The sequence below is a fragment of the Syngnathus typhle genome, linkage group LG6 (genome assembly GCF_033458585.1).
Source record: "Syngnathus typhle isolate RoL2023-S1 ecotype Sweden linkage group LG6, RoL_Styp_1.0, whole genome shotgun sequence".
Classification (NCBI taxonomy): domain Eukaryota; kingdom Metazoa; phylum Chordata; class Actinopteri; order Syngnathiformes; family Syngnathidae; genus Syngnathus; species Syngnathus typhle.
The window spans coordinates 148,445-170,923 of record NC_083743.1 but is presented as its reverse complement, the minus strand read 5'-3'; the positions used below and the strand labels follow the sequence as shown (position 1 = coordinate 170,923).

The 22,479-nt window shown below is 41.8% G+C and overlaps 1 protein-coding gene across 1 annotated transcript; it reads right to left on the bottom strand.

Moving 5' to 3' along the window:
- Positions 1-430: 430 nt before the first annotated feature.
- Positions 431-22,426, bottom strand: LOC133156108 (zonadhesin-like). The gene is made up of 52 exons (XM_061281886.1): positions 22,179-22,426; positions 21,742-21,888; positions 20,212-20,430; positions 19,905-20,078; positions 19,653-19,784; positions 18,847-19,062; positions 18,283-18,461; positions 17,587-17,689; positions 17,362-17,520; positions 17,108-17,270; positions 16,472-16,575; positions 16,227-16,406; positions 15,940-16,161; positions 15,635-15,814; positions 15,363-15,554; positions 15,143-15,292; positions 14,847-14,950; positions 14,163-14,365; positions 13,248-13,468; positions 13,022-13,168; positions 12,727-12,891; positions 12,500-12,651; positions 11,962-12,130; positions 11,783-11,891; positions 11,127-11,263; positions 10,884-11,009; positions 10,427-10,606; positions 9,665-9,889; positions 9,450-9,576; positions 9,104-9,303; positions 8,780-8,992; positions 8,216-8,361; positions 7,993-8,120; positions 7,743-7,887; positions 7,210-7,342; positions 6,968-7,117; positions 6,620-6,746; positions 6,331-6,542; positions 6,102-6,264; positions 5,908-5,981; positions 5,210-5,370; positions 5,041-5,146; positions 4,735-4,895; positions 4,604-4,652; positions 4,096-4,242; positions 3,675-4,010; positions 3,480-3,577; positions 3,336-3,409; positions 3,189-3,268; positions 1,940-1,968; positions 1,753-1,872; positions 431-1,633 (listed from the first exon to the last, which is right to left on the bottom strand). The coding sequence occupies exons 1-52, from the start codon at positions 22,216-22,218 to the stop codon at positions 1,421-1,423; spliced, it is 7,890 nt and encodes a 2,629-aa protein (XP_061137870.1). The 5' UTR covers positions 22,219-22,426; the 3' UTR covers positions 431-1,420.
- Positions 22,427-22,479: the final 53 nt, after the last annotated feature.

Below are 22,479 nucleotides of genomic sequence, written 5' to 3'. Positions count from 1 at the left end.
TCTACTCACTTGGATAAGATATTGGTGCCATTGAGGATTCTTTTCAACAAGGAGATGAATTATGAATTATACATGAACACATGCTGGTCATCGGCCGTTACACAGAGGCGCGGGGCTCTTTTCGTGTCTGGTTGGATGAAGTTTATTGTCTTAATTAGAGTGTGCTAATGAACGGGCTGTCTAACATGTCAACTGGAGTATTAGAAACCTGAGGTGGCAGTGCAAAGGTAATTGATTGGGTAGCGGTAAATATAACCCATGAGGATCATGTATACATTTACTTGATTATATTAAGTAGTGAAGAAATTCAAATAAATAAATAAATAAATAAATAAATAAATAAATAAATAAATAAATAAATAAATAAATAAATAAATAAATAAATAAATAAATAAATAAATAAATAAATAAATAAATAAATAAATAAATAAATAAATAAATAAATAAAATCGCCAACAATCACCTGGAAAAATGTTAGTAAAATACAAATACACATAAAACAACAACTATATAATATACTTAATAAATGTACACTGTAAAAAAAACAACCTTTAACTTGGACCAGATTTTAGACACAGCTGACTATGAGCAACTAACATTTTTTGCAGTGTTGTGTGATGATTGACCTTCTTTCTGAAGTTTGAGAATCTTCTTTGTTTCACGGTTGACGTCTTTCACGATTTATGTCGGTGCAACTTGTGATCACTCCCATTCAGCTGCAGACTAATCAGGGGATTCAATCTGATGCAAGTGTTAGTTTTGGAAATTGGAAAACCCCAAAATTGGGTTATTAAAACAATTGTTACTGACTGCCTCATTTTTTTGTGCGGGTTTCTTAAAAGCTAGAAAATTGCCATTTAAAATTACTTTAGTGTTTCTTTAGAAATGAGTTTTCTGCTTCTTTTTTTTTTACCTAAGTCTTGCAAAGAAGACCTTAAAAGATCTTTATTTGATTGCAATAGTAGTACAGGGGAAAAACAATTTGATTATTTTTCTTATTTTTTTATTTTGGTCTTTTCAGAGTGTGTACAAAGACTACGAAGCTAGGAGTTTTTCCTGGGGGGCGGGCAAGGATATCTCAGGGAGTTCGTAAAACAAATCCCAAATTCTTCTTCTTCAAAAAAAATGGTGACGTAGAAATGCGGAAAATAAATTCCGGAAAAATCGAAACTACCAGTTTCTTTAAGCAGCTGCATAAAAATTTGGTCTCACAAGATCATCACACGCCTTAGTTATATTCTAAACAGTGATCTGAATGATGCAGCACGTTTGGACTCTGTGGTATCTGTGAGCCCAGTAGCATATCAAAGCTTCAACTCTATTGTGCTGATACGTGACTATCAAGGTCACTCTTATCAAGACCTCTGTCTCCGCCGGTTTCTGGCCTCGAGCGCGACCAGCTGGAATACCGCAGGAGGGATCACAAATGTTCCGTGCCAGCGTAGCTTTCCAGAGGCGCCCGCTGAGTCGTGCCGCTGCACTCGTGCGTCCCGGCGCTGGACACGCTGCCTGGTCGCTGCCGCCCGATGCGCTCCAATGTGATTTGGAGCTCATCGAGGCGCTGAGATATGTAGCGTCTCTTCAAATCCAGCAGGAGTGTTTCATTACGGCTCAAGCTTGGCAGAGCTGACTTCTGCCACAGGACACAATCCGTGTTAGTCAAGATGTGATTTCTTGTGTTGGTTGATCATTTAATCAGTGTTTTATAAGAGGAGTTCGGCAAACAAACACTTTCTAGCAACAACTTCTTACCACAGACTGGTCTTCTTCCTCCTTTTCTGTCTTGCTCACGTGACCTCTGCTCTGCAGCTGCCTGGTGATCTCCAGGAAGGCTTCGTTCATGCGATCTATCTCCTCTTCCACACAGGTCGCCTTGAAAACAGCTATTTTTATTAACGGGCTAAGAGAATGAGGATCATTTTGTTTGTGCTACACATACCTCCATTGGAGTCTCATTTGTTGGTAAAACTGAAAAATAAAGGAAGTGATTTTTGGTCAATGTTTGATAGAATTATACAAATTATACAAAAAGCAGATTATTTTTTGCCGCGCAAGATATTGGACCAATTCACCTGGAACCAAAAGTCTTTAAGCCGAAGCAAGCAGCGTGACTTCAGGGTCATTTCCTCCCACGAACATCAAATGGGGTCGCACTTTCTATTTGCAAATGGCCGTGTTTATTTGTTTGAATGAGTCTATTAGCATTATTCATGTTGGGAGATTGCAATTTTTTTTTTTTTACTCCACTTTGCTTTTCTGTCTTTGCCATGATGAGAGCGATGCTTGAAAAGGACGATTTTATTTTATTTTATTTTTTCAGGGTTGACGTTTTTAATTTCTGAATATTTAACCAAGTGCTGTGTAGACGGTCAAAATGTTTCAGGGATGTCTTGTTTTAAAATCACCAACCGGTAAAAAAAAAATCAAAACATGTATTTATTTATAAGCATATTGGTGTCTATGGATTCATGCATCATTTAATAACTATAATAAAAATATATAAATAATTGGACGAGTGTGGTTTTCACAATCATTGCATATTCTTTGTTGATGAAAAGATACCAACCATGCAAGTTCATTAATCATTTTTTTTCCATCGCGGCTTATTAAAGCTGTTCTCTACCATTTTAGATCCATTGTAAATTGTTTCATGGTCCAATGCACACGTGAGTTGTTTACAAGGTAAACGGTCCCCCAACTCCAAAACAAACTGATTTAAGCCGCCGCACAATATGAATATATTTATATGTTTATGATCGACTGACTCAATTGGTGATCTTAATAAATTTCCCCGTGATTGCAATGCAAACCAATTTCCCAGCGGGTATAATTAAGGTATCCGTTTGAAAGTACAGCGGCTGAAAAGTTGACCGCTGCCTGCTGTGAGGCTTGCGGAAGCCCAGAGGCGTGGAGGCGGAGACGCTTGGTTTGTTTGACTAATAACAGCAGGACACTTTTGTGCTGATGGAAACACTTTTGCTAAATCAGCATTATGTTCCAAACTCCTATATAATTGCTGCTTTAGGTTGTGATCATATATTCTCATTTAAACAGATGAAGAGGGCAAGTATGCCCGCGTCAGCACAACAATAATTAAGTGTGGTTGGGTGTCACTATGGCTCCCTCTTGTGGTGTGAGAAGGTATTGCAAAATTATTTTTTTCCCTTCTTTTGTGTGAAGGCTCTTACCTGTCTGAGTTTCCTCAGTTGTACTTAATGAGAGATTTGCAAAGAACTGCTCTAACATGGGATGCTTGTATTTCTCCGCTCTGAAAGAAGAAAATTCGTTGCGTGAAATAAATGTGGAAATTCGACTCCGCTTTTTTATTAGCTCACCTTGCGTCTAATAGATCAGTGAAAGGTACTCCTTTGGGAACTCTGATGTCGATAAATTCTTTGCTTAGTGCACCCTGGGGCGAGAAAGATTCATTCAGTCAAATGACGCCATATGGTGGTGACATTGAAACATCAAATACGCACTTCTGCTGTGCTCTCTTTGAAAGACAGGCTGAATAGTTGAAGACTTAGAGCTGAGATTCCATCATGAAGAGCCTGCATGAAGCTCTGGGCATTGTTTCCTGGATTGAGGAATACATTTCAAATATGGTTTAGAAATAGAGAAATACTTTTCAACTGCTTCCAAAGGCTGAATTTTCAGTTTATCTTTACAATCACCTGATGCTACGTGCGCCATGGATTGAAGAACGATGGCGATAAATTGCCCCACGTGCTGGAGCTTAGCCTCGGATAGATAAAGAACTTGATGGCCGGCGTCAAAATAAAAGTCCCCCCTGCAGTGTGCCAGCAGGCAATTATCGGAGCACGCTGGCAAAAGTGGGAGAGACTTGGTTAGCGTGAGAAGCACAGAAGAGGGCAACGGGAGGCATTTCTCAAGCAGCTCCATCACCCGGCAGCCAAATAGGAAAACGGCCGAGTGCGGAGGCGAGAGGCTGTCCAGCGCGGTTGGAATGAGTTGCACTTTGGGGTTCTCCTGGGATGAATGACAAATTACTGTGGAAGCAGAGGAAATGAGAGTTTATTTGGGGATTTTGGAGAACCGCTTTGGTTGCTTTGGGGGATTTTAGTGTTTGTTTACCATTGGGGAGAGGTTGAATGGGATGAGATGGGGTGGGATTCTGGAGGGATTGCTGGATCTCTTGCAGGGTCTTGTACAAGGGAGATATGCTGACTAGTTTGGCTAAATCCACATCATTGAGACAAGGAGCAGTCCTCTTTGAATGCACTAAGAAAAAAAAATTGTAATTGACGGAAAAAGGAAATCTTACCAAAAAAAATGAAGCATTTTTTGAACACAATTTCTTTGCCATATTTCTAAGTATTAGTCATTTTTTTTGCAGATGGCAGAGAAAATATGCCTTCAAATATTATGATGTCTGTCTACATAAGTTGCTGCACCATTTGCGTTAAAATATTCGTCATTTGTATACCCAGCTCATTAAGGTAGGGGGCCGGCCGTCAAGTCAAAGAGTCAAATACACAATTGAATTAATTTGAATTTCTGCTTGTTGTGATGTGAGCTGAGATGAATTAACTGCAAAAAAATAAATAAGACTAATCAATTATTTTGAAGGTTTGTTACTTACTTGCATCATGGCAAAGTGCTTCCATTTGGGTCAAATCTATAGGTGAAACCTAGACATGATAATTGGGAATCAATACTTTTATGAATTCATTTCTCTGTTATTAAGTTAAAGGTTCAAAGTGAATGTTGTACCAGAGTCGTCTCGTTACTGTTCTGAGCCTGTCGTTCATGTTCTTGACTGTGGCTGTGTAAGGGAAAGGGCTGATCCTGGGTCTGCCAAGTCCCTTGGTTCATCTTATATAAGAGGGTCTCCACAGATCTGAGAACAGCTTCCAGTAGTGCTACAGATTCAACTGGTAAATACCAGAGATTAAATGAGATTCAAAAATTCTTATTTTGCTTAGTAAAATAAACGTGAAAACAAATAATTAAAATTGAATAAAAAAGATATTCATCAAAATAAAATGTATTTTACATGACTAGAATTTTTTTTCTTACCTTCATCATTACTATTTTTAACAGTCTTATTGTACGGGTTATCCTTCGTAGCTAGCAGTTGTTTCAAGATATGCAGCTTTTTACCATCCATCTTCTCAAATACATTCTTAAAAAAACAAAACAAAGCAAGTGTCACTGCAAGTATCTGAAAAGTGTTTGCTCATCTCACCTGTAGGGCGTCCACCTGCTGATTAATGTTCCGGTAAAACTCCTGCGTATCTTTCCGATGCCGCGCCAACTGCGAAGCCACGTGAAGGTTTTGATCTTCCAGTTTGTCGTACAACGTCTTGACGTTGAACTCCTCCAAATCGCAGCGCCCTGATACCATTCCTACGTCGGAACAGCGCTTATCACGACTCGACTCACTTTATCAGCCCCCTCGTAATAACTCTCGACTTTGACAGGACGAGATGGTGCATGTAACGAATAATAACGACACAATTAAAATCACAAAGGGTAACGGAGAGATAGAAATACTGGCACAGTTCAACGTGATAATGGCCCTTGTGTTCTCTTATCATCAATCAAATAGGGGTGGGAGCTCTTAAATGTTGCCCGGTCACGCTCCGTGGACTTTTAATGCAGCCGGCGGACATTAAAATATGCTATAAAGCTGCATGAATAATACAAAAGAGCACAATGAGGAAACTTGAAGCTCGAGTCGATACGAGGTTACTAACTGGTAGCGCTTCGCGGCCTTCATTACATTTGTTTTAGCCTTGCTATGACAATATCGAAACCATTTTTTTTTTTTACAGGATAATAATACTTCACAATGTTCAGGGACAGTTACAAATGTGCGCGCCAAATTTATTTTCAAGCTTCATTAAGCTTCCTACTCAGATCTACATTTAAATGCGAGTTTACCACCTTTGGAGATAGTTGGCTCCTCAGCCTCCGCGCCCTCTCCGACACCTCGACTCCCTGGAGAGCCAGCGAGACTAAAGAGGACACAAATAAAAGTCATAAAAATTACTCTGTAGCTTTCTTAAGTCTTGGTTAAATAAAGCAACCTCAAAAGACAATTTAATTATCCCTGCTTCTAAAACGGCTTAATGTACCTGTCTTCACTACATGAACAGTCCGGAGGATGCGGAGGTTCTCCGAGACTCCGCCATTTGGGCTTTGTCCTCCACTGGGAGACCAGCTTGGCGTTGCTGGGCCAAAGAACCACAACTGTTGTGGTCACGGCCACGACGACCACAAAGAGCAAACTCAGGAGGCCTGAACAGAGAGTGGATGTCACGTTGGATGATTATGTGATAAAAAACAACGGAGCTGGATACTGACCTGCGATTGTCCCCCAATCTGGTAGAAGGTTTAGTCGGTGTTTCTTGATGACTCCACACCTGATAAGGTGTGCCGGGGTCATGGCCTGGAAGGTCGGGGCCCGAGGGTCACATTCTGTCCCAGCCTCACTTACTACTACCACCAAACTCCAATCTGGGACAGCGCTGTCCAGGAATACATATTTTCCCACTTCCCAAAACACATGAGCAAACCTGACGGGAGACCAAACAGTATGATGATGGCAAATATTGAAGTATTGTACTCTGAAGTTAGTCCAGCAGGGGCTTACCATGTGTTATTCAGATTTGACTGCTTGATGAGTGTTTGCACACGTCTGAAGACCCCAAAGTCCCAGCTGGGGTTACTGTTGAATAAGTGGTCTTTCTCGTAGAAAGGGAAGTGGCTGAGACTGCGATCTTATTGGTAGCCAATGAATTAGTGCAGTCGAAATAAAATAAAATAAAATAAAATAAAATAAAATAAAATAAAATAAAATAAAATAAAATAAAATAAAATAAAATAAAATAAAATAAAATAAAATAAAATAAAATAAAATAAAATAAAATAAAATAAAATAAAATAAAATAAAATAAAATAAAATAAAATAAAATAAAATAAAATAAAAAAAAAGTGTTACCTGTGTAGTTAATGGTTAGATGGAAAATGAGCATGTCACCAGTGGACAGACAAGCAACTGGATTAGGAATACGAGGAAGGACAGGCAAGTCATCTTCATTATTGCCTGTGGTTCTTTTTTTTCGTGTGGGAGCAAAGACATCTATTGATTCTGAGAACAGACAAATTAAATCAGTGATTTTTCCATTTTTAATAATGTTATTACATTGAAAATAGATTATTGTTATTGGAAAGTCAAATCACCGGAAAGAAATATTTCAATGTCTTCTCTTTGCTTGGGAATCCAACCAAACACTCCTTGAGCATCAAACTGAACCAAATGGACTTTGCCAATGTTCATTGCACGGGGGTCTGGTCCTAAAACATCCACTAAAGTCTGAAGGGGAAAAAAAAAATCCAATGAGAACCACTGATGTAAGACAAAATATCAACATCATAAAACTGAAGAAAAAAACAATTAACTTTCCCTTATGAAAGTGACCGCACGTCTTCTTGTTTTGCTTGTCTTGAAAATTGGAAAACCAAAGACAGCTTTGCTTCATAAAAATCCCATTAGAGTAAAATAATATTTTCATTTTGAGCCTTTGGGCCAGCAGTATTTGTCATGTTTTATTGAGAGACACTCACAAAATTGATCCAGACAGACAAACACAGTCTACCCAGAAATTCAAGGTAAATTCAAGGTACACCAGAACAAAAGTCCACATAGTAATATAAAACAGTAGCAATTAGTAATAATCAGTCAATTTTACCAAGCCCATCATTCAAAATCTTACTTTGACCCAGACTGTGCTGTCTTTTTCTTTAACGCTGAGGAGCAACTGTCCATCTGGAGCCACATGAGCTGAGAGTTGAGGAATTTTGGAGAGGCAGGAAGCGTCGCACAGCTCCTCAGCAGACACGTATCGCTGACAATGGCAGCTGGGGAAAACAATACCGCACTTGAAAGTCACGACAAACATTTTTATGGAAATTACAACACTTTTACAGACTGTGGAGTGAAACACAAATGTGAGTGTTAATCACATGCCCATCTCCACATCCAGAGTTCCTCCATCTGGTCCACATGTTACATTACAGGAGTAAAGGGAAGGTGATACGCATTCTCTGGATGCCGCAAGTCGAACATGCCCTGGAGCGCATCTTTTGTATAGCTAAAACATACACAAACATGAATACCGTACATCATATCCAGTTGGTAGTGTACATCTGACTTGCTTTCAGTATATGTAATAGAATTCCGAGTGACCTCAGGCTGGCAGTCCAGCGCACTGTCAGAAGTCGAGCTTTTGAAGTCCAGCTCGTTATAAAAGATGAAACCGGTTCTGCACAGGCAGGCACCGTCCGAGCGCTGAAAAGAGCGATTTTTGCCAGTGCAGCTACAAGATGAAGAACCTACAAAAACATAAATGTGCCACGTGGCTATTCCGGAGAGCTGTAAGAATAAACAGTATCGGCAAAAAAAAAAAAAAAAACGGGACTCGGCTCTTTCTTATCAGGTTAATGGGAAAGGAAGGATATGATTCCTTTTAAGTTGAAAATAATATCCTTCCAATTTTGTGGAAGGCCATTGTCTGATCAAGCTTGGCAAAGCAATGTTCTCGAAACAAATGAGTTCCAATACTTGGAATAAAGCCAGTTGTGGACTTTCTTACATTTTCACTTCTCTTTTAACTCATTCAGTGCCAGCCGAGTTAAAATAGATCTTCGACGTCTATAGCCGTCAATGGCAGTGAATGAGTAAAGGTGTCCTAAATAATTTTCCACATATGGTTTACAGAACATATAATAGATATGGCTGAGGCAATCTAACCTGGTGGTGAAGTGGAGGAACTACCACAAGGGAAGCAGGCCCTCTGGGCATGGAGGTGGTTGAAGGTGTTGGGCGGACATGGGTGACAGTCGCCGAGTGTCTGAGCTTTGGTCAGGTTGCCAAAGGAGCCAGGGAGGCAAGGTGTCGGTTTTGTGGATCCAGTTGGACAAACATACCCCTCGGGGCAAGAGTTGCTCTTGTAGTCTTCAGTACCTAAGTCATAAAAACACAGGAAGTGAAATATGGACGATAAGGATGGGTGGATTTCTTTTTCTATACACAAATACTTGACATTGACGGTGTCCTTTTTTTGGATGTACACACCTGGTGGGCAAAAGTATCCTGGAGGGCATGGCAGGCATTCGAAGAGAGTTGAGAGGTAAGGTCGATAGGTGCCACCTTCACATATACTGCAGCAGCACTTTTTGGATCCTCTAAGTCGGCTGATGTTGACAGGTTTTGAGCCGCCATCGCAAGACTTCATTGAAGAACTGTTGGCCGGGCAGTAGAAAGGAAACGGACAGCTGCGGAGGGAGTGCAATGAAGGTTGGTTTTTTTTTTTTTAAATCCACATACTGCAGAGTCAGTAAGCTCCCTTATCAAAATCACCTTTAAAAAAATGCCTTCTATGCCAAGAAATATTTGGCTATTGAAAGGTTAGTGTGCTCACAGTTGTTCGGGGAGATTGTAGAACCGTGACCCCGCCGGACAAATATAACCTGCCGGACAAATTTCAGGCTCAGCAGTCTGCGGTCCGCAGTATGAACCAGCTCTGCACAACTTCTCCGAGGCTGAACCTGAAGCGTCGACAAAAATTATTTTCATTCCCGTCTTTGGTCATCATCTCCATATCTGCATTTTTACGGTAAGTGTGACTAAACTCACCTACGGGGCATTCATAAGAGGCCCTACATGGGATCCCATCCACATTGGGTTCCCCGGTATCCTGTGGATCTGGACAGAAGGTCCCACCAGCACATGCTTCACATTGGCTAGGTTCAGCAGCACCAGGCAGCATCCTCTTTGTGCCCGCTGGACAGAAAATGGGTGCTCCAGACCCAGTACACCAGAATCCAGGTGGGCAAGGATTGTTGGAATAATCTGCAAGGCCTGATAGACAGTTGTTCTGAAATGAGCTCTTTAATCATTTATGAGATAGAGCTATGTTTCTAAAGACGGGAGAATCATCACATAGATATGATATCAATATGTTTGTTTTTATTATGTCTAGCAGGTGTTTTGTAGATTAAAAAAAAAAAAAAATCTTCTGTTACAAATCCACCGTTCAATCTTCAATGTCACCTCACGTAATGTGTTTTAAATTCACCGTCTTCAGTCATATTAAAACGACTCCATTCTTATCTCCGCCACAGGCTCGATGCCAAAGGATAATAGTGTGCACGCAAACTGAAATTAAAATAACCCGGAAAGGCAGTTTGCTTTCAATTTGAGTCATGTCGAGCTAGAAGACAAGCATAACGTGGTGAAGGTCCAAGCAACATTTTACACCTCATTATAAGATATTGCACAACGTGTCTACTTTGCATTTGCCGTTTTAATTAACATTATGAATAAGTCCGCCGCCACTTTAATTAACATTTCAAGGAGTAGAGTGGTGCTCATTGTTTGAGATGCTTTGTGCGGCACCTGTGCTGTTGCAGTGGGACCCGGGAGGGCAAGGAAGGCAGTCGCCTATACTGCCCGCTCCGGGATCGGCTCGATAGGTGTGAGCGGGACAAGGCTTGGGCCCGAGCCATCCGTTACTGTCACCTCCTGGAAAACTGTTACAATAATGACCAGCGGGGCACAAACGAGGATGTGGCTGGCCTGTAAACAAACGTGAGGGTGTAATTTTGGGATTTCGATTAATGACGGATGGAGTCTCTTCCACTGCACATTTATTACAGTCCGGGCACCCGGGTTGAAGAATTGATTTTATGATATCATTTGGGAGCCTTGTAGAGCCTTGGACAAAATTCCCCAGACACTGCTTTTTTTTTTTTTTTTATCCTCTTGCACACTGAGTCCAATTAGCAGCATGTCAGACAAGCATGACAGAAGTTTCACATCAGTCAAGTTAAAGCACATAATGAGCACATAATACCGGGTCGGCACCAGTGTCCAGCTGGGCATGTCAAACAATCCTGTGGGCTGGCACCCCCTGAATAACTTCTGAAGGTATTTTCAGGACACATCACAGCCTTTCCAGCACCCTCGGGACAGTAGAAACCTAAAAATAAGGATACAAAGTTACTTCTAACTTGATTGCTAATATTAGTCCTACGTTTTATTTTACAGAGAATAACTGGAGAATTGAAAATAATGTAATGCCGGTGAAGAGGTGGACCTGGTGGGCATGGTCCGGCACACTGCACCCCCCACTGACACTGGGTCAGGTCAGGCAGTGATCCCCGAGGAGTGAAATCTGCACTGCCGTAAACACATAGATACCCTGCAGCACACGCTCCTTGTATCCTACCAGCTCTGTTGGAAGGCAGAACATGTAGAAAGAATGGATCAAGGGTCACCGCTAAGGTGCCGGCGGGGTACCATGTAGCCACTAGGGCAGCCAGCGGGCATGTTTTAAAAATAGCTCAGCAGTGACGTTGTGGTTTCTTGGGAATATTAAAGAAGTGATCGGGGAGATTTTTTTGTATATTTTATTTTATTATTTATTATATTTATTATTTATTATATTTTGTTTTATTTTATTTTATTTGTATATTTTATTACTTTTTGCGTATTTGTCACAGACGTCATTATAACAATTTCTTTTGACCACAGATGTTCATTACAAGTATTAAATTGGCAGTACGCTAGCTTACGTGAGCAAAGCAGAAACACAATGATTTCCCTCTGAGCAAATATGTCCTCGCATGCATGCTAACAGTGCATCTGCGTTTCGTATCTTGCCAACGAACACGTGCCACCTGACAGGAGGTCGTGTGGGTGTAAAAGTGCTGTCATGCGTGAGCTCTGCTAGCATTTTGTTTTGTTATTTACCTGCAGAACCTCCCCGGGGGACAGGGTAAACACTCACGGGCCTCCCGTAGTCCTCTTTTGTTTGGATCACTGTACGACCCATTCGGGCATGGATGAGGCACCATGGTACCTGTAAAGAGGATGATTATAAAGTGATTACTATTTTGATTCAGAATTATATTTGATTACTTTTATTATACCTGCTGGGCAGAATGAATGCGGTGGGCAGATTTGAGGCTCGCCGAGAATGGCCTCCTCGCAGAAGAAGCCGGGTCGACAGGGGATGCAGTTGTCGGAGCCTGGATTTGGCTGGTACTCTCCACTGGGACATGGGAGAGCGAGGGCAGAACCGTTAGGGCAGTAGTGGCCCTTGGGGAAAAGCAAACATGGCATTCAAAATGGTACAGAAATAGTGTCAATAACAAGAGAATTTTTTTGTCAGATGTAGATTAGACCGAAATTGTTTTAGGGTTGGCGACAACAACCAGTATTATTTTTAATAAAATATTGTGCAATTATCAATTTTGAAAAAAAATCTAATTGCCCCTCAACATTGTGAACTTGTTTTAGGGTTGGCTACAACAACTAGTATTATTTTTAATAAGAATTGTGCAAAAATTGCTCAATTTATTAGGGCCTAGCAATTTTGAAAAATAATATAATTGCCCCTCAACATTGCGAAATTGTTTTTTAACTCTTGCACAGGAAAACAACAATCAAAGGTAGACCGAGACATACCTTGGGGCACAGGAAGGCATACGCGGTGGTTGAAGAGAAATCAAAAGGGCAGTAGAAACCGGCCGCACAGAGCCCAGTGGGGCTGGCGAGACCCTCAGCGGAGCAGTAGTGACCCGCAGGACAAGCAGAGCAGCTCTCCAATGAGACACCTCCTGCGAGAGCACGATAAAATCCAAACATTCACTTTTTTTTACAGCAAACTACCTGGACAAAAACTTCTTGATTACCAGTAGTGTTGCGGAAGCTGCCAAGAGGGCAAGGAATCGGCGAGAAGCACCCCGCCGGGCAGTAGTGACCCGCAGGGCAAGGCCCATTCTCAGCGAAGTTATCAAAGTTCTGTGGAGTTGGTCCCATGGCTCCACTTTGGCAGAAATAGCCTTCCATACAAGAACCTTGACACAATTCAAAGGGGCATTATAAACTTCCCTATTTGTCCAATTACATCTTTTTTTAGACTGCTTGTATAGTACAACAGTAGGTTGTTATTTTTTGCAAAATACAGGCCAGGGCTAAATTAAGCACCTTGTGGTGATGAAGCTCCATATGTGCTGCAGAAGGATCCAGAAGGACAGGCTGTGCAAAGCGAGTGGGAGTGTGCGCCTGTCTGATTGTTGAAAGTCCCTAAAGGACAAGGTTGAGGCAGTGCTGTTCCAACAGGACAATAGTGACCTATGCAGTTGATATGGAGTTGATTTACCTGCCAAGAGGCAATGTTTAATGATCTGACTCATACTCGACTCCCGCTCACCGAGTGGGCAGATGACGGGCTCCGAGGTGGCTGAAGAGGAACACATCATTCCTCTGGGGCATAGGACGCACTCGGCGGCTCCGGAAGCCGGGCTGTAAGAGCCGGGCTCGCACGGCAGCGCTCCGGCTGAGCCGACAGGACAGCCGTGGCCGGCGGGGCAACGGTAGCCATGGGAACCGTCGGAAGGGGCGGGACTAGAACTGCCGCCAAGGCAAACGTATCTGTTTGTAAAAGCAGAGACGACAACATTATTATGGGTTGTTAATCATTTAGGGTTAGGGTTTAAATTGTCATCGTATGAGGACTACTTCTACAAAAAAAGGATCATGTACAAATTCTGGAGAAAACCAGATTTCTCTAATCAGATGGCGTTGATTTACACCGTAACTTATTTATCCTGACATTATCAAAAAAAAGGTCAAAGACCCAAGGAGAGTGCTTCCATTTAACGTTTGCGGAGGCTACACAGACATGCATATTTCATAATATAGCAATTCCACCGCACACCAAGAATTGAACAATCTCAAGTTATCCATTTATGGTACTTAAGCTTTTGATTTGAACGGTGTTTTTTCTTCATAAACACTTGAATACTGAGCATGCAAGAAAATATGAATTCCGACCTTCCTGTCTTTGTTCTTCTGAGTGCCTTTGGTTACCTTATTTGGCTGGAACTGTACTTTCATAGAAATATGAGTAGCCAACTGAGAGCACTTTGCATCACATTAGCATTTGGCAGCAAATACTCGGCAATCTTTTCAAGAGAACTGAAAAGAGCAAAGCGAATGCCTCCCTTTGACAGTTACATAAAGGTGAGGAAAAAATACACCCTTAATTACATACTAAGGCTTAGATGGATATTATTACGCAAGTGACAAGAGTAAGCAGAAAACAGAACACTGAAATTATGGTTACCCAGCATGACACGGAAGCGCGTCAGAGAGTTGTGTACTTGCAGGTCTATCGCAAAAATGTCCAGGGGGGCAAGGGGGACAATCTTCAACCGTCTTAAGACCTCGGGAGATGGATAGCGTGCCTGCCGGGCATGGAATTGGATTTTTTGTTCCGGCGGGGCAATAGTAACCAGAAAGACAAAGATGGCTTCTGGCAGAATGACTCTGAAGAAGAGCAGAAACAATTTAGTATGTAATGATATAGTGTAGCCACAAAATGCCCGTGCTTATTTAGAGTAATACGCACTGCCAGAATGACTTCCTGGAAATGGCTGATGATAGATGTGTTACAATAGTAATGTAATGAAATATGACATTTCTTGTCAGAGCAAAGTTGTAATTGGATTTGAATAGTAGGTTGTACAAATAGGAGAAACAAAATGCAATTTTGTAGAAATACTGTCATTTGGTTATGTTGTAAACAAATCTGACATTTCATTTGATTGGGCGAAAGCTACATGAAAAGGGAAGAGGTCATCACAGGGGAAAGTGAAAATCTGGAGATTAGATGTGTGTTTCGTTTAGGACACGGATTTTCACATTAAATGGAACGGGATGTAAATATCAAGCATAAGATAGGAGGTGAAGGCAAGGACATGTAACTTATTGGATCAACGTGTTATATTTTGTAGAGGAGAAAACCAACCTGATATTCAGAAGAGTTTCTGCTGGTGGATCCAGTGGGGCAATAATATCCGGCTTCACACAATCCTGTGGGATGCGAAAGACCAGGCTGAGAACAAAACAGTCCTAAAAAAAAAAAAAAAGCAAAAAGCAAAATGTTATTTGATAACATTGATTTTATATACCAACAATCACCAAATGTGGACCAGTGTAAGACAAGTAGAAACTAAAACTTCTGAATTTTTATTTATTTCTTTTTTTCAATGCAATCTTTGGGATTTCATCAGATTGCTCAGATGCTGTTCGCCAAACAATTACCAGCAGGGCATGGAAGGCAAGCGTCAATACTTGAGGCTCCAAGTTGGTTCTGAACAGTACCGGTTGGACATGGTAAGCCCGTTCCTCGCGTCATTCCTGGCGGACAGTAATATCCGGCAAGACACAATGTGGGCTTTACAGTACCTTCAACTAAAATGGAGAAAATAACATTGTATTAGGTCACCTGGCGATTATTCCTCAGAATTTTTTTTTTTCCTACCGTCACAGTAGTATCCAGCAGTACATTCAGTACAGTTGCTCAGGTGTGAGTTGCCTGTAATGGAGCTAAAAGTTCCTGCGGGACAGGGAACGGGTGCAGATGTTCCACGAGGGCAGAAGAAACCAGCCGGACACCGAGTCTGATCTGCCTTGCTCGAGCCCCAGCCACAATAAAACCCGGACCAACAGTCGCCTATGACACAACGTGGAAGATTTATTCATTGAAGGAGAAATTCATTGTAATCATCTCAAAAGTATTCCAGTTTGCTGTACCTGCTTTAAGCCCCTGTTTGCAGAAGCCGCCAGGTGGACAAAGAGACCCAGTTGTGTTGTCAGTAGGGTTTGGAAGCGAGGCTCCCATCAGGCAAAGAAATCCATCCAGACACCATCCAGAAGGTTCTACCAAACCTTCAGACCCACAGAAGAGACCTGCGGGACAGGCTAAGCACTCACCTGTAAACACAATGAAGTGACGGAGCTTGTTGATGATCATTTGAATCGGATGTGGTGGAGGACGGAAACATCTAAGACAGCATGGTGGTCCTTGAGGACCGGACTTGTGTTTCTGTGCAGTTTACCTTCAGAGGTGAGACCCTGACTAGGCCCATATGTGCCTTTGGGGCAAGGAACGGGTCGGCCATCTGGACTCTCCCTGGGACAAAAGAACCCGGCAGGGCAGGGAAGAGGACTGGATAGTCCAGAAGAAGTCCCCCTAGTTGAGCTTAGCCTGAGAGCCTCACAATGGAAGCCGGAAGGACAGCGTCTACACTCAATCTGGCCTGACAGATCCTGGTAGAATCCTGGCAAGAGATGTGTCAGATGGTGGAAAAACATTTCCAATATATAAATCAAGCTATTTGATTACCAGGCAGGCACGGCTGGCAGTCATCTTTGAATTTTCCTCCGGTTTCATTTCGGAATGAGCCAGTTGGGCAGGGGGAGGGGACATTGCTACCCTCTGCACAGTAGTGCCCTGCTGGACACACACCTCCAGACACACTCGACATTGGTGCAGCCGTCTGTGATCCCTCCAGACAGTAGAACCCTGAAGCAAAAAGGATTATGATGTAAAATGTGCATGTCCTGATTAAGCCATTTCTATGCTGATACCAGCTAAGCAGGGTCCGGATACTGCTGAGAGGCCCGTCTCTGAGCAGTAGAAGCCCGGGCTGCAATTACGACACTGTGATTGATCCATCAGCCCGCTCTGCTCGCTGTCATGTTAAATTAAAACAGCAGAGAGAAGAAATACAAAAAGTGGATTAATATATTAATTCATATTTTTGATGCTTTGTTTTTTCTTAACTCATTCCAATGGGCTTCAATTATACTAAATAAATGAATAAATTGATTTATTTTTTGATTGGATCTGTGATGTTATAATTTTTTGTTTTAAAACTAATAAAGTCTTCAGATTAGCTAGTTTTATTTAAAAGTTTTATTAGCAGATATTATTTTATATAATTTTACTGATGTATTTCAGTTTGAAGAAGGAATAACCAAGATGTTTTTTAATATAAAAATTAGGTGAGAATCGCCCTTCCGATGCTATGTTTTTATGAATTTGCATAATATAATAGGTTTCACTTTTTAAATTGAACTCCTGAAATAAACTAACTTTTCAATGATATTTTAATTTAGTAAGATCCACCTGAGGTTCATTAAAATTATGAAGCAGATGTTATTCATGAGTCTGGAAGCCTTGCAAATTGTAAATGCTTATACATTGCATGGCAGATTATGAACCTGTATGTTCCTTTGGGGCATGGTTGTGGTACCAAAGTCCCAGCAGAGCAAAAAAATCCAGGAGGACACAAAAAGCCAGTCACGTTGTCCGTTGGGGACGGTTCAGATGCTCCCCCAACACAAACAAACCCCATGGCACACAAGCCACTGGGAAAAGTACTCCCTACAGAAAAAAATCATGTAAATACATTGCTTTCATCAATCATAGATCGAGACAGTTCCAGCAGAAGTGTCAGTCTGTGGACACATTGCACCTGTTCCTCGGCAGTACATTCCAGGGTCACACGAAGAGCACTGCCACGCTTCCATCAAGCCTATCAGATTTCCGTAAGAGCCCGCCGGGCAGGGCCGTGGAGTTGCCGATTCCCTCGGACAGTAAAAGCCTCTCTCGCAGAGAAGTGCAAAGGAAGTTCCTGATTTACACGAAATTTAGATTAAATTTTTCATTTAACCGCCTGCTAATTTGCCTCGAAACTAACCTTGACCTTGGCAGTAGAAACCGGCAGGGCAGGACTCACAGCTCCCCCGGCCTTGACTGGGCTGGTAGCTGCCTGGTTGGCACGGTGTTGGTTCCGCACTGCCCTGAAGTGACCATAACGATGACATTAGTATAGATATTATATATTACTGTATTTTCCGCACTATAAGGCGCACCTCCAATTTTCTCAAAAGCCAACAGTGCGCCTTATAATCCGGTGCGCCTTATATATGGACCAATATGGATTCGTGGATGAGGACTAATTTATTAGAGTAAGCTTTACGTGTTTATTTTGTGTGTTGTGTGATAGTAACGTTTGAGCAATGTTGAGTTATTGATATATTGTTATTGTTTTCACTATTTCGAGTGTTACTATATTGCGAATGCATTGACGTTTAAGCAACGTTGAGTTATTCATTCTATACGCCTTATAATCCGGTGCGCCTTATATATGAACAAAGATTTAAAATGGGCCATTCATTGAAGGTACGCCTTATAATCCGATGCGCCTTATAGTGCGGAAAATACGGTAAGGATTGATATTATCTATCAATACTGTACGATTAAAATTTAAAACCTCATTAAAACAAACCACATGAGAACAACCTCCAGCAAGGACTTGACACAACAATTCCTCACATTATGTGACAGTGATGAGTGAAAATAGCTGCAGGACTCAGGACACTGGTTGTCTGACCTTCTCACAGTAGTGTCCCACTGGGCAGACATGCTGTTGCGGCCTCTCCGAGTTCTGTCCCGGCGGACAGTAGTAACCGTCTGCACACTGGCCACTTGGCTCACTCGAGCCTCTCTGATGACAGTAATGACCCACAGGACAGGGCCGACACGATTCCGCTGAAGACCCACCAACAGAGTCTGGAACGAATGTTATTAGAGAAGCGCTGTAGACGTTTTCACCAATGTAATTGTGTCGTAGAACTGAGTGTAGGATTATCCGCTAATGTCATAACCGAATTATCATATATAGTAGTTTCAGTCTTTTGGAATCAAGTCGCAGTTTCTAATACGTGACAACACAAAGGCGAAATTTGATACATTTCCAGCAATTTGCCGCAAGACAAGATTACAATTACTGTACATGATTAAACCACTTTGTGACGGAAATCCTTCACAAGTGCCCGCAGGAGAGAATTTTCTTCCCTATTACTGAGCTGTAAAAGGCGCACAGCAGTTCTTATAAGGGTATCAACTAAGAGGATTAGGTGTTGCATTTCAATTATTTGGGATATTAAAATCTTACTTTGTATTGTTCCAAGCGGGCAGGCAAGAGGAAGCGCTGTTCCAAGAGGGCAGTAGTGGCCTGCTGGGCAGAGGGAGGCACGGGGGTCTTCAGAACCTCTCGGGCAATAGTGTCCCGCAGCGCAGGGGCCAGCTGGGGCTTCCAGACCTGCTTGGTTGCAGTAAGAGCCCGTCTCACAAGGCTGCGGGTAGGCAGAGCCCACAGGACAATAAAAACCTGAAAAATAGAGGGAAAATATCTCTGAACTTTATCAAGAAGAACCTACGGGTCAAGTGAGGCTTATCTATGACTATGTAAATATATGAACCCCTCATATTATATACAGTATAAGCTACAAAACAAACGGACCAATTGTTTTCAAATCAGACTAGTGGAAAGTTTTCAAATATTTTAAAAAGATGATTTTTAAAAGTTAAGACAATTTGCAATTTTAGTATGATGTAAATTTGATGCACAATTCGTCTTCGCGGGCCACATAAAATGATACGGCGGGCCGTATCTGGCCCCCGGGCCTTGAGTTTGAAACCATTTCTATGCAATCCTAGAAACACTTTGCTCCAAGAATTTTAAACCTCTCCTTATATCAGTTGCTTTTGTCAACTTGTCTCAATTCCTGTGTGGGGGAGTCCTGTTTTAAACAATGTTCCCAGTTTATTTCTGAGAACTAATAAAAACATAAGGAAAAGACTAAAAAGTCCAGGGGACCCAGAGGAAATCAGGAATATGTCATAACAAAATGAAACATGAATATGTGTGTATGAGGGTGTGTAGAAAAGCCATGGAGTTGACGTTTGAGATTTACCCACCCTTGGGGCACATATCTCCCGTATAGGTGGCACATTTGCCATCGTGTAGACTCTTGAGGTGTAGCGGTGAGTGAGTAACAATAAATTGAGAATCTGAGCGGAGATCCTCTTTGACCCACTTGGAGTCTCCCTCTGTGACAGAACAGAGTCAGCAAGAACTGTTATGCTCAGTTTCCTTCACAAGCTGATTTAAACTGCTTTTTTTATTTGACTGCTTAACTTCTTTTTACACTTGAATCAATTATTTATTACCGGTATTGCAGGAGTTGTGAAAGCACGACATGTTGTACATCCAGGACACATGGTTCATTTTTACGATATAAATTTCCTCAAGTGTTTCATGAAGACAGCTGAGATGAAAGGAGTTGGCTCGAGGTGCTGGACTGCTTGCACCGATGGTACAAAAGAATCCGGCAGAACACAAACCTACAACAAGAAGAGGTTATTGTTCTATTTTTAATTAGGACTAGAAATTAATCAAAACAATTATAAGATTGGAAACAAGCTAGTGTGATGCATTGCTCCATGACTGTTGGGACGGAAGGTACAATCCCATCACCTGTAGGTCGTGAAGCTCCGGGACCGAGGCAGTATTTCCCAGGTGGGCAGGGGCGGCAGTGAGACATGGAAGAAGCGCCCTGTTCAGGAAGGAAGCTACCATCAAGGCAGGGTTGGGGTGAGTCACTACCAGAAGGGCAGAAGTGTCCGGGGGGACATATATCTCCGTGAGGCTGGGAGACTGGGGACGGCTCCGTGGACCCATGTAAACAAAAATATCCTGCGGTAGAAAAATAAATAAATAAATATATATATAATAAAAAAAAAAGTTTTCAAGCTTTTTATTTATTTTTTTAAGCTATTTATTCATAAATGATGTTTTTCCTCATTGAATTCCCTCTTAGATATTAGTAGAATAAAATAAACTTTTATTTTAAATTAAATTAATTTCTTAATTTTATTTTAGATTTATGACAGAGCAAGAGCATCTGTGCTGGATTGACGATAAAATAAAAATCATGTGAGTGTTTCTTAATCACAGTTCAGGCAAAAAGACTCATTCAGAGATATTCCCTTCCCATGGGAGGGGGTGAGGCATCAGACGTGGGCTGCAGGCTCCAGACGGCTCAATGAGAACAGAGCTGTTGCAGAAGGCCCTTTGGCTTGCAGTGGCTGAGGGCCGTCCTACCGAGTGACAAACTGACAGTGCCAATTGGACAGGCAGACGGAACCGATGAACCCTCTGTGCAGTAAAAACCTGAACAAAATGCTCTCATCCCATAAACTTCTCTTCTGTTTTCCCAAAAGGGAGGGTGCAGATAACTATTCTACCTATGAGACAGCTGTTGCATGCAGATTGTCCAGATAAAGATTGAAAAGCTCCTGGGCCACAGATGGACGGTTTAGCACTGCCATATGGACACGCGTGGCCGGGCGGGCGGGCGCTCGCATCCTGTGGCCAAATCAGATCAAAAAGCTCATCTGGTGTTTTCTTGTTCCTGTAATGTGCATTGTGACATGCGGAATCCTCCTCACTCATGAGTATAAAGTAATGGTCATGCCCGGTAGGTCAGTCACAACATGTGCTCGTGCATCAAACAACATGTATGGATTTAGAAAATGGCCACATTGATTCACTTGGTTAAGCAGCCGGCCGATGACGCTTTTATTGGACTGCCATTTAGTTTTACAACCTCCTTTCAGGATTGGGAATACATTACACTCATCTACCGTACCTTTGGGGCTTTACGGCACTGTACGGCCACCTAAGGAACTGATGTAGTTAAAAGCAAGCTGTCATCCACAAACTAGATGTTCATTGGAGAATTGACAAGGGCTGAGAAAAAATCATTTGAAGTCAGCTTTCTCATACCAGTTCTGAATAATTAGATTTCTTCGCCACTTTGGTGATTTTGGCTTGATTCATTCGATTGACTTAAAAGTGAAAGGCCCTTTGTAAGTAATTCCAAGGGAGTAAGAAGTAGGATAGCAATGCAATTTCCCTGATGCAATTAAGTAAAAAAATCAATGTGCATAGAAAAAAAAAAGTTTCAAATGCAATATTTCAATTTGCTAACATTTTCAACATTACCTGTGGTATTGATAAAAGGTGTTGCGGTTGCAGAGCCTTCTGTGCAGTAGAATCCAGGCTTGCAAGGTCCAGATGGGGATGAGAGGCCAGCTCGGGCACAGTAATGGCCAGCCAAGCAAAGCTGACACTCTTCCACAGATGTTGCGCCTTGAATAAACACGTTTTTTTTTTTTTACGATCAAATCGATTACTGAAAAAGCGGCTGTGAATTGATTAACCGTACATAGTAGATTAACCTTGGTTTTATCGAACCACAAGAGATTTGATCACATAATAGATTACGCGTATCAAATATGTTGAGTACATTAGGAGGATACGCTGTTCATAATAATGAATGGGTGGGTAATTGCTTGCTGATTATCTACATCGCACAACTTTCAATCACATGTAGCAGTCTAGTCAGGCAAATTTCCATATCAATAATTGTGTCTAATCACCTTCTATGGTGCTGAAAGTGCCTACAGGACATGCAAGCATAATGCCGGTGCCCTCTGGGCAGTAGAACCCTGCAGGGCACCGCCCACCAGTTGGGCCATCCTCAGGCTGGGGAGAGACAGATCTGTGGATGCAGAGATAACTAGCCCAGAAGTAGGGCGATGAGGACAATTTGGAGTAGGTGATGAGGGAAAGGATAGTTGTGAAAGCACAAGGGACATTTAATTAGATAGTGTGTCCATACAAAACTTTCTAAATGGAAAATAAAATTCAAATTAAAAGTTAAATACAACTGAATTGTAC

Coding starts and splice junctions, on each gene's coding strand:
- LOC133156108 (XM_061281886.1), bottom strand. CDS start 22,218: ATGCTTGCATGTCCTGTAGGCACTTTCAGCACCATAGAAG. Junction 13,169..13,247: donor GCCCGTCATCTGCCCACTCG/GTGAGCGGGAGT, acceptor TCAACTGCATAG/GTCACTATTGTCCTGTTGGA. Junction 4,896..5,040: donor TAAAAATAGTAATGATGAAG/GTAAGAAAAAAA, acceptor GGTATTTACCAG/TTGAATCTGTAGCACTACTG.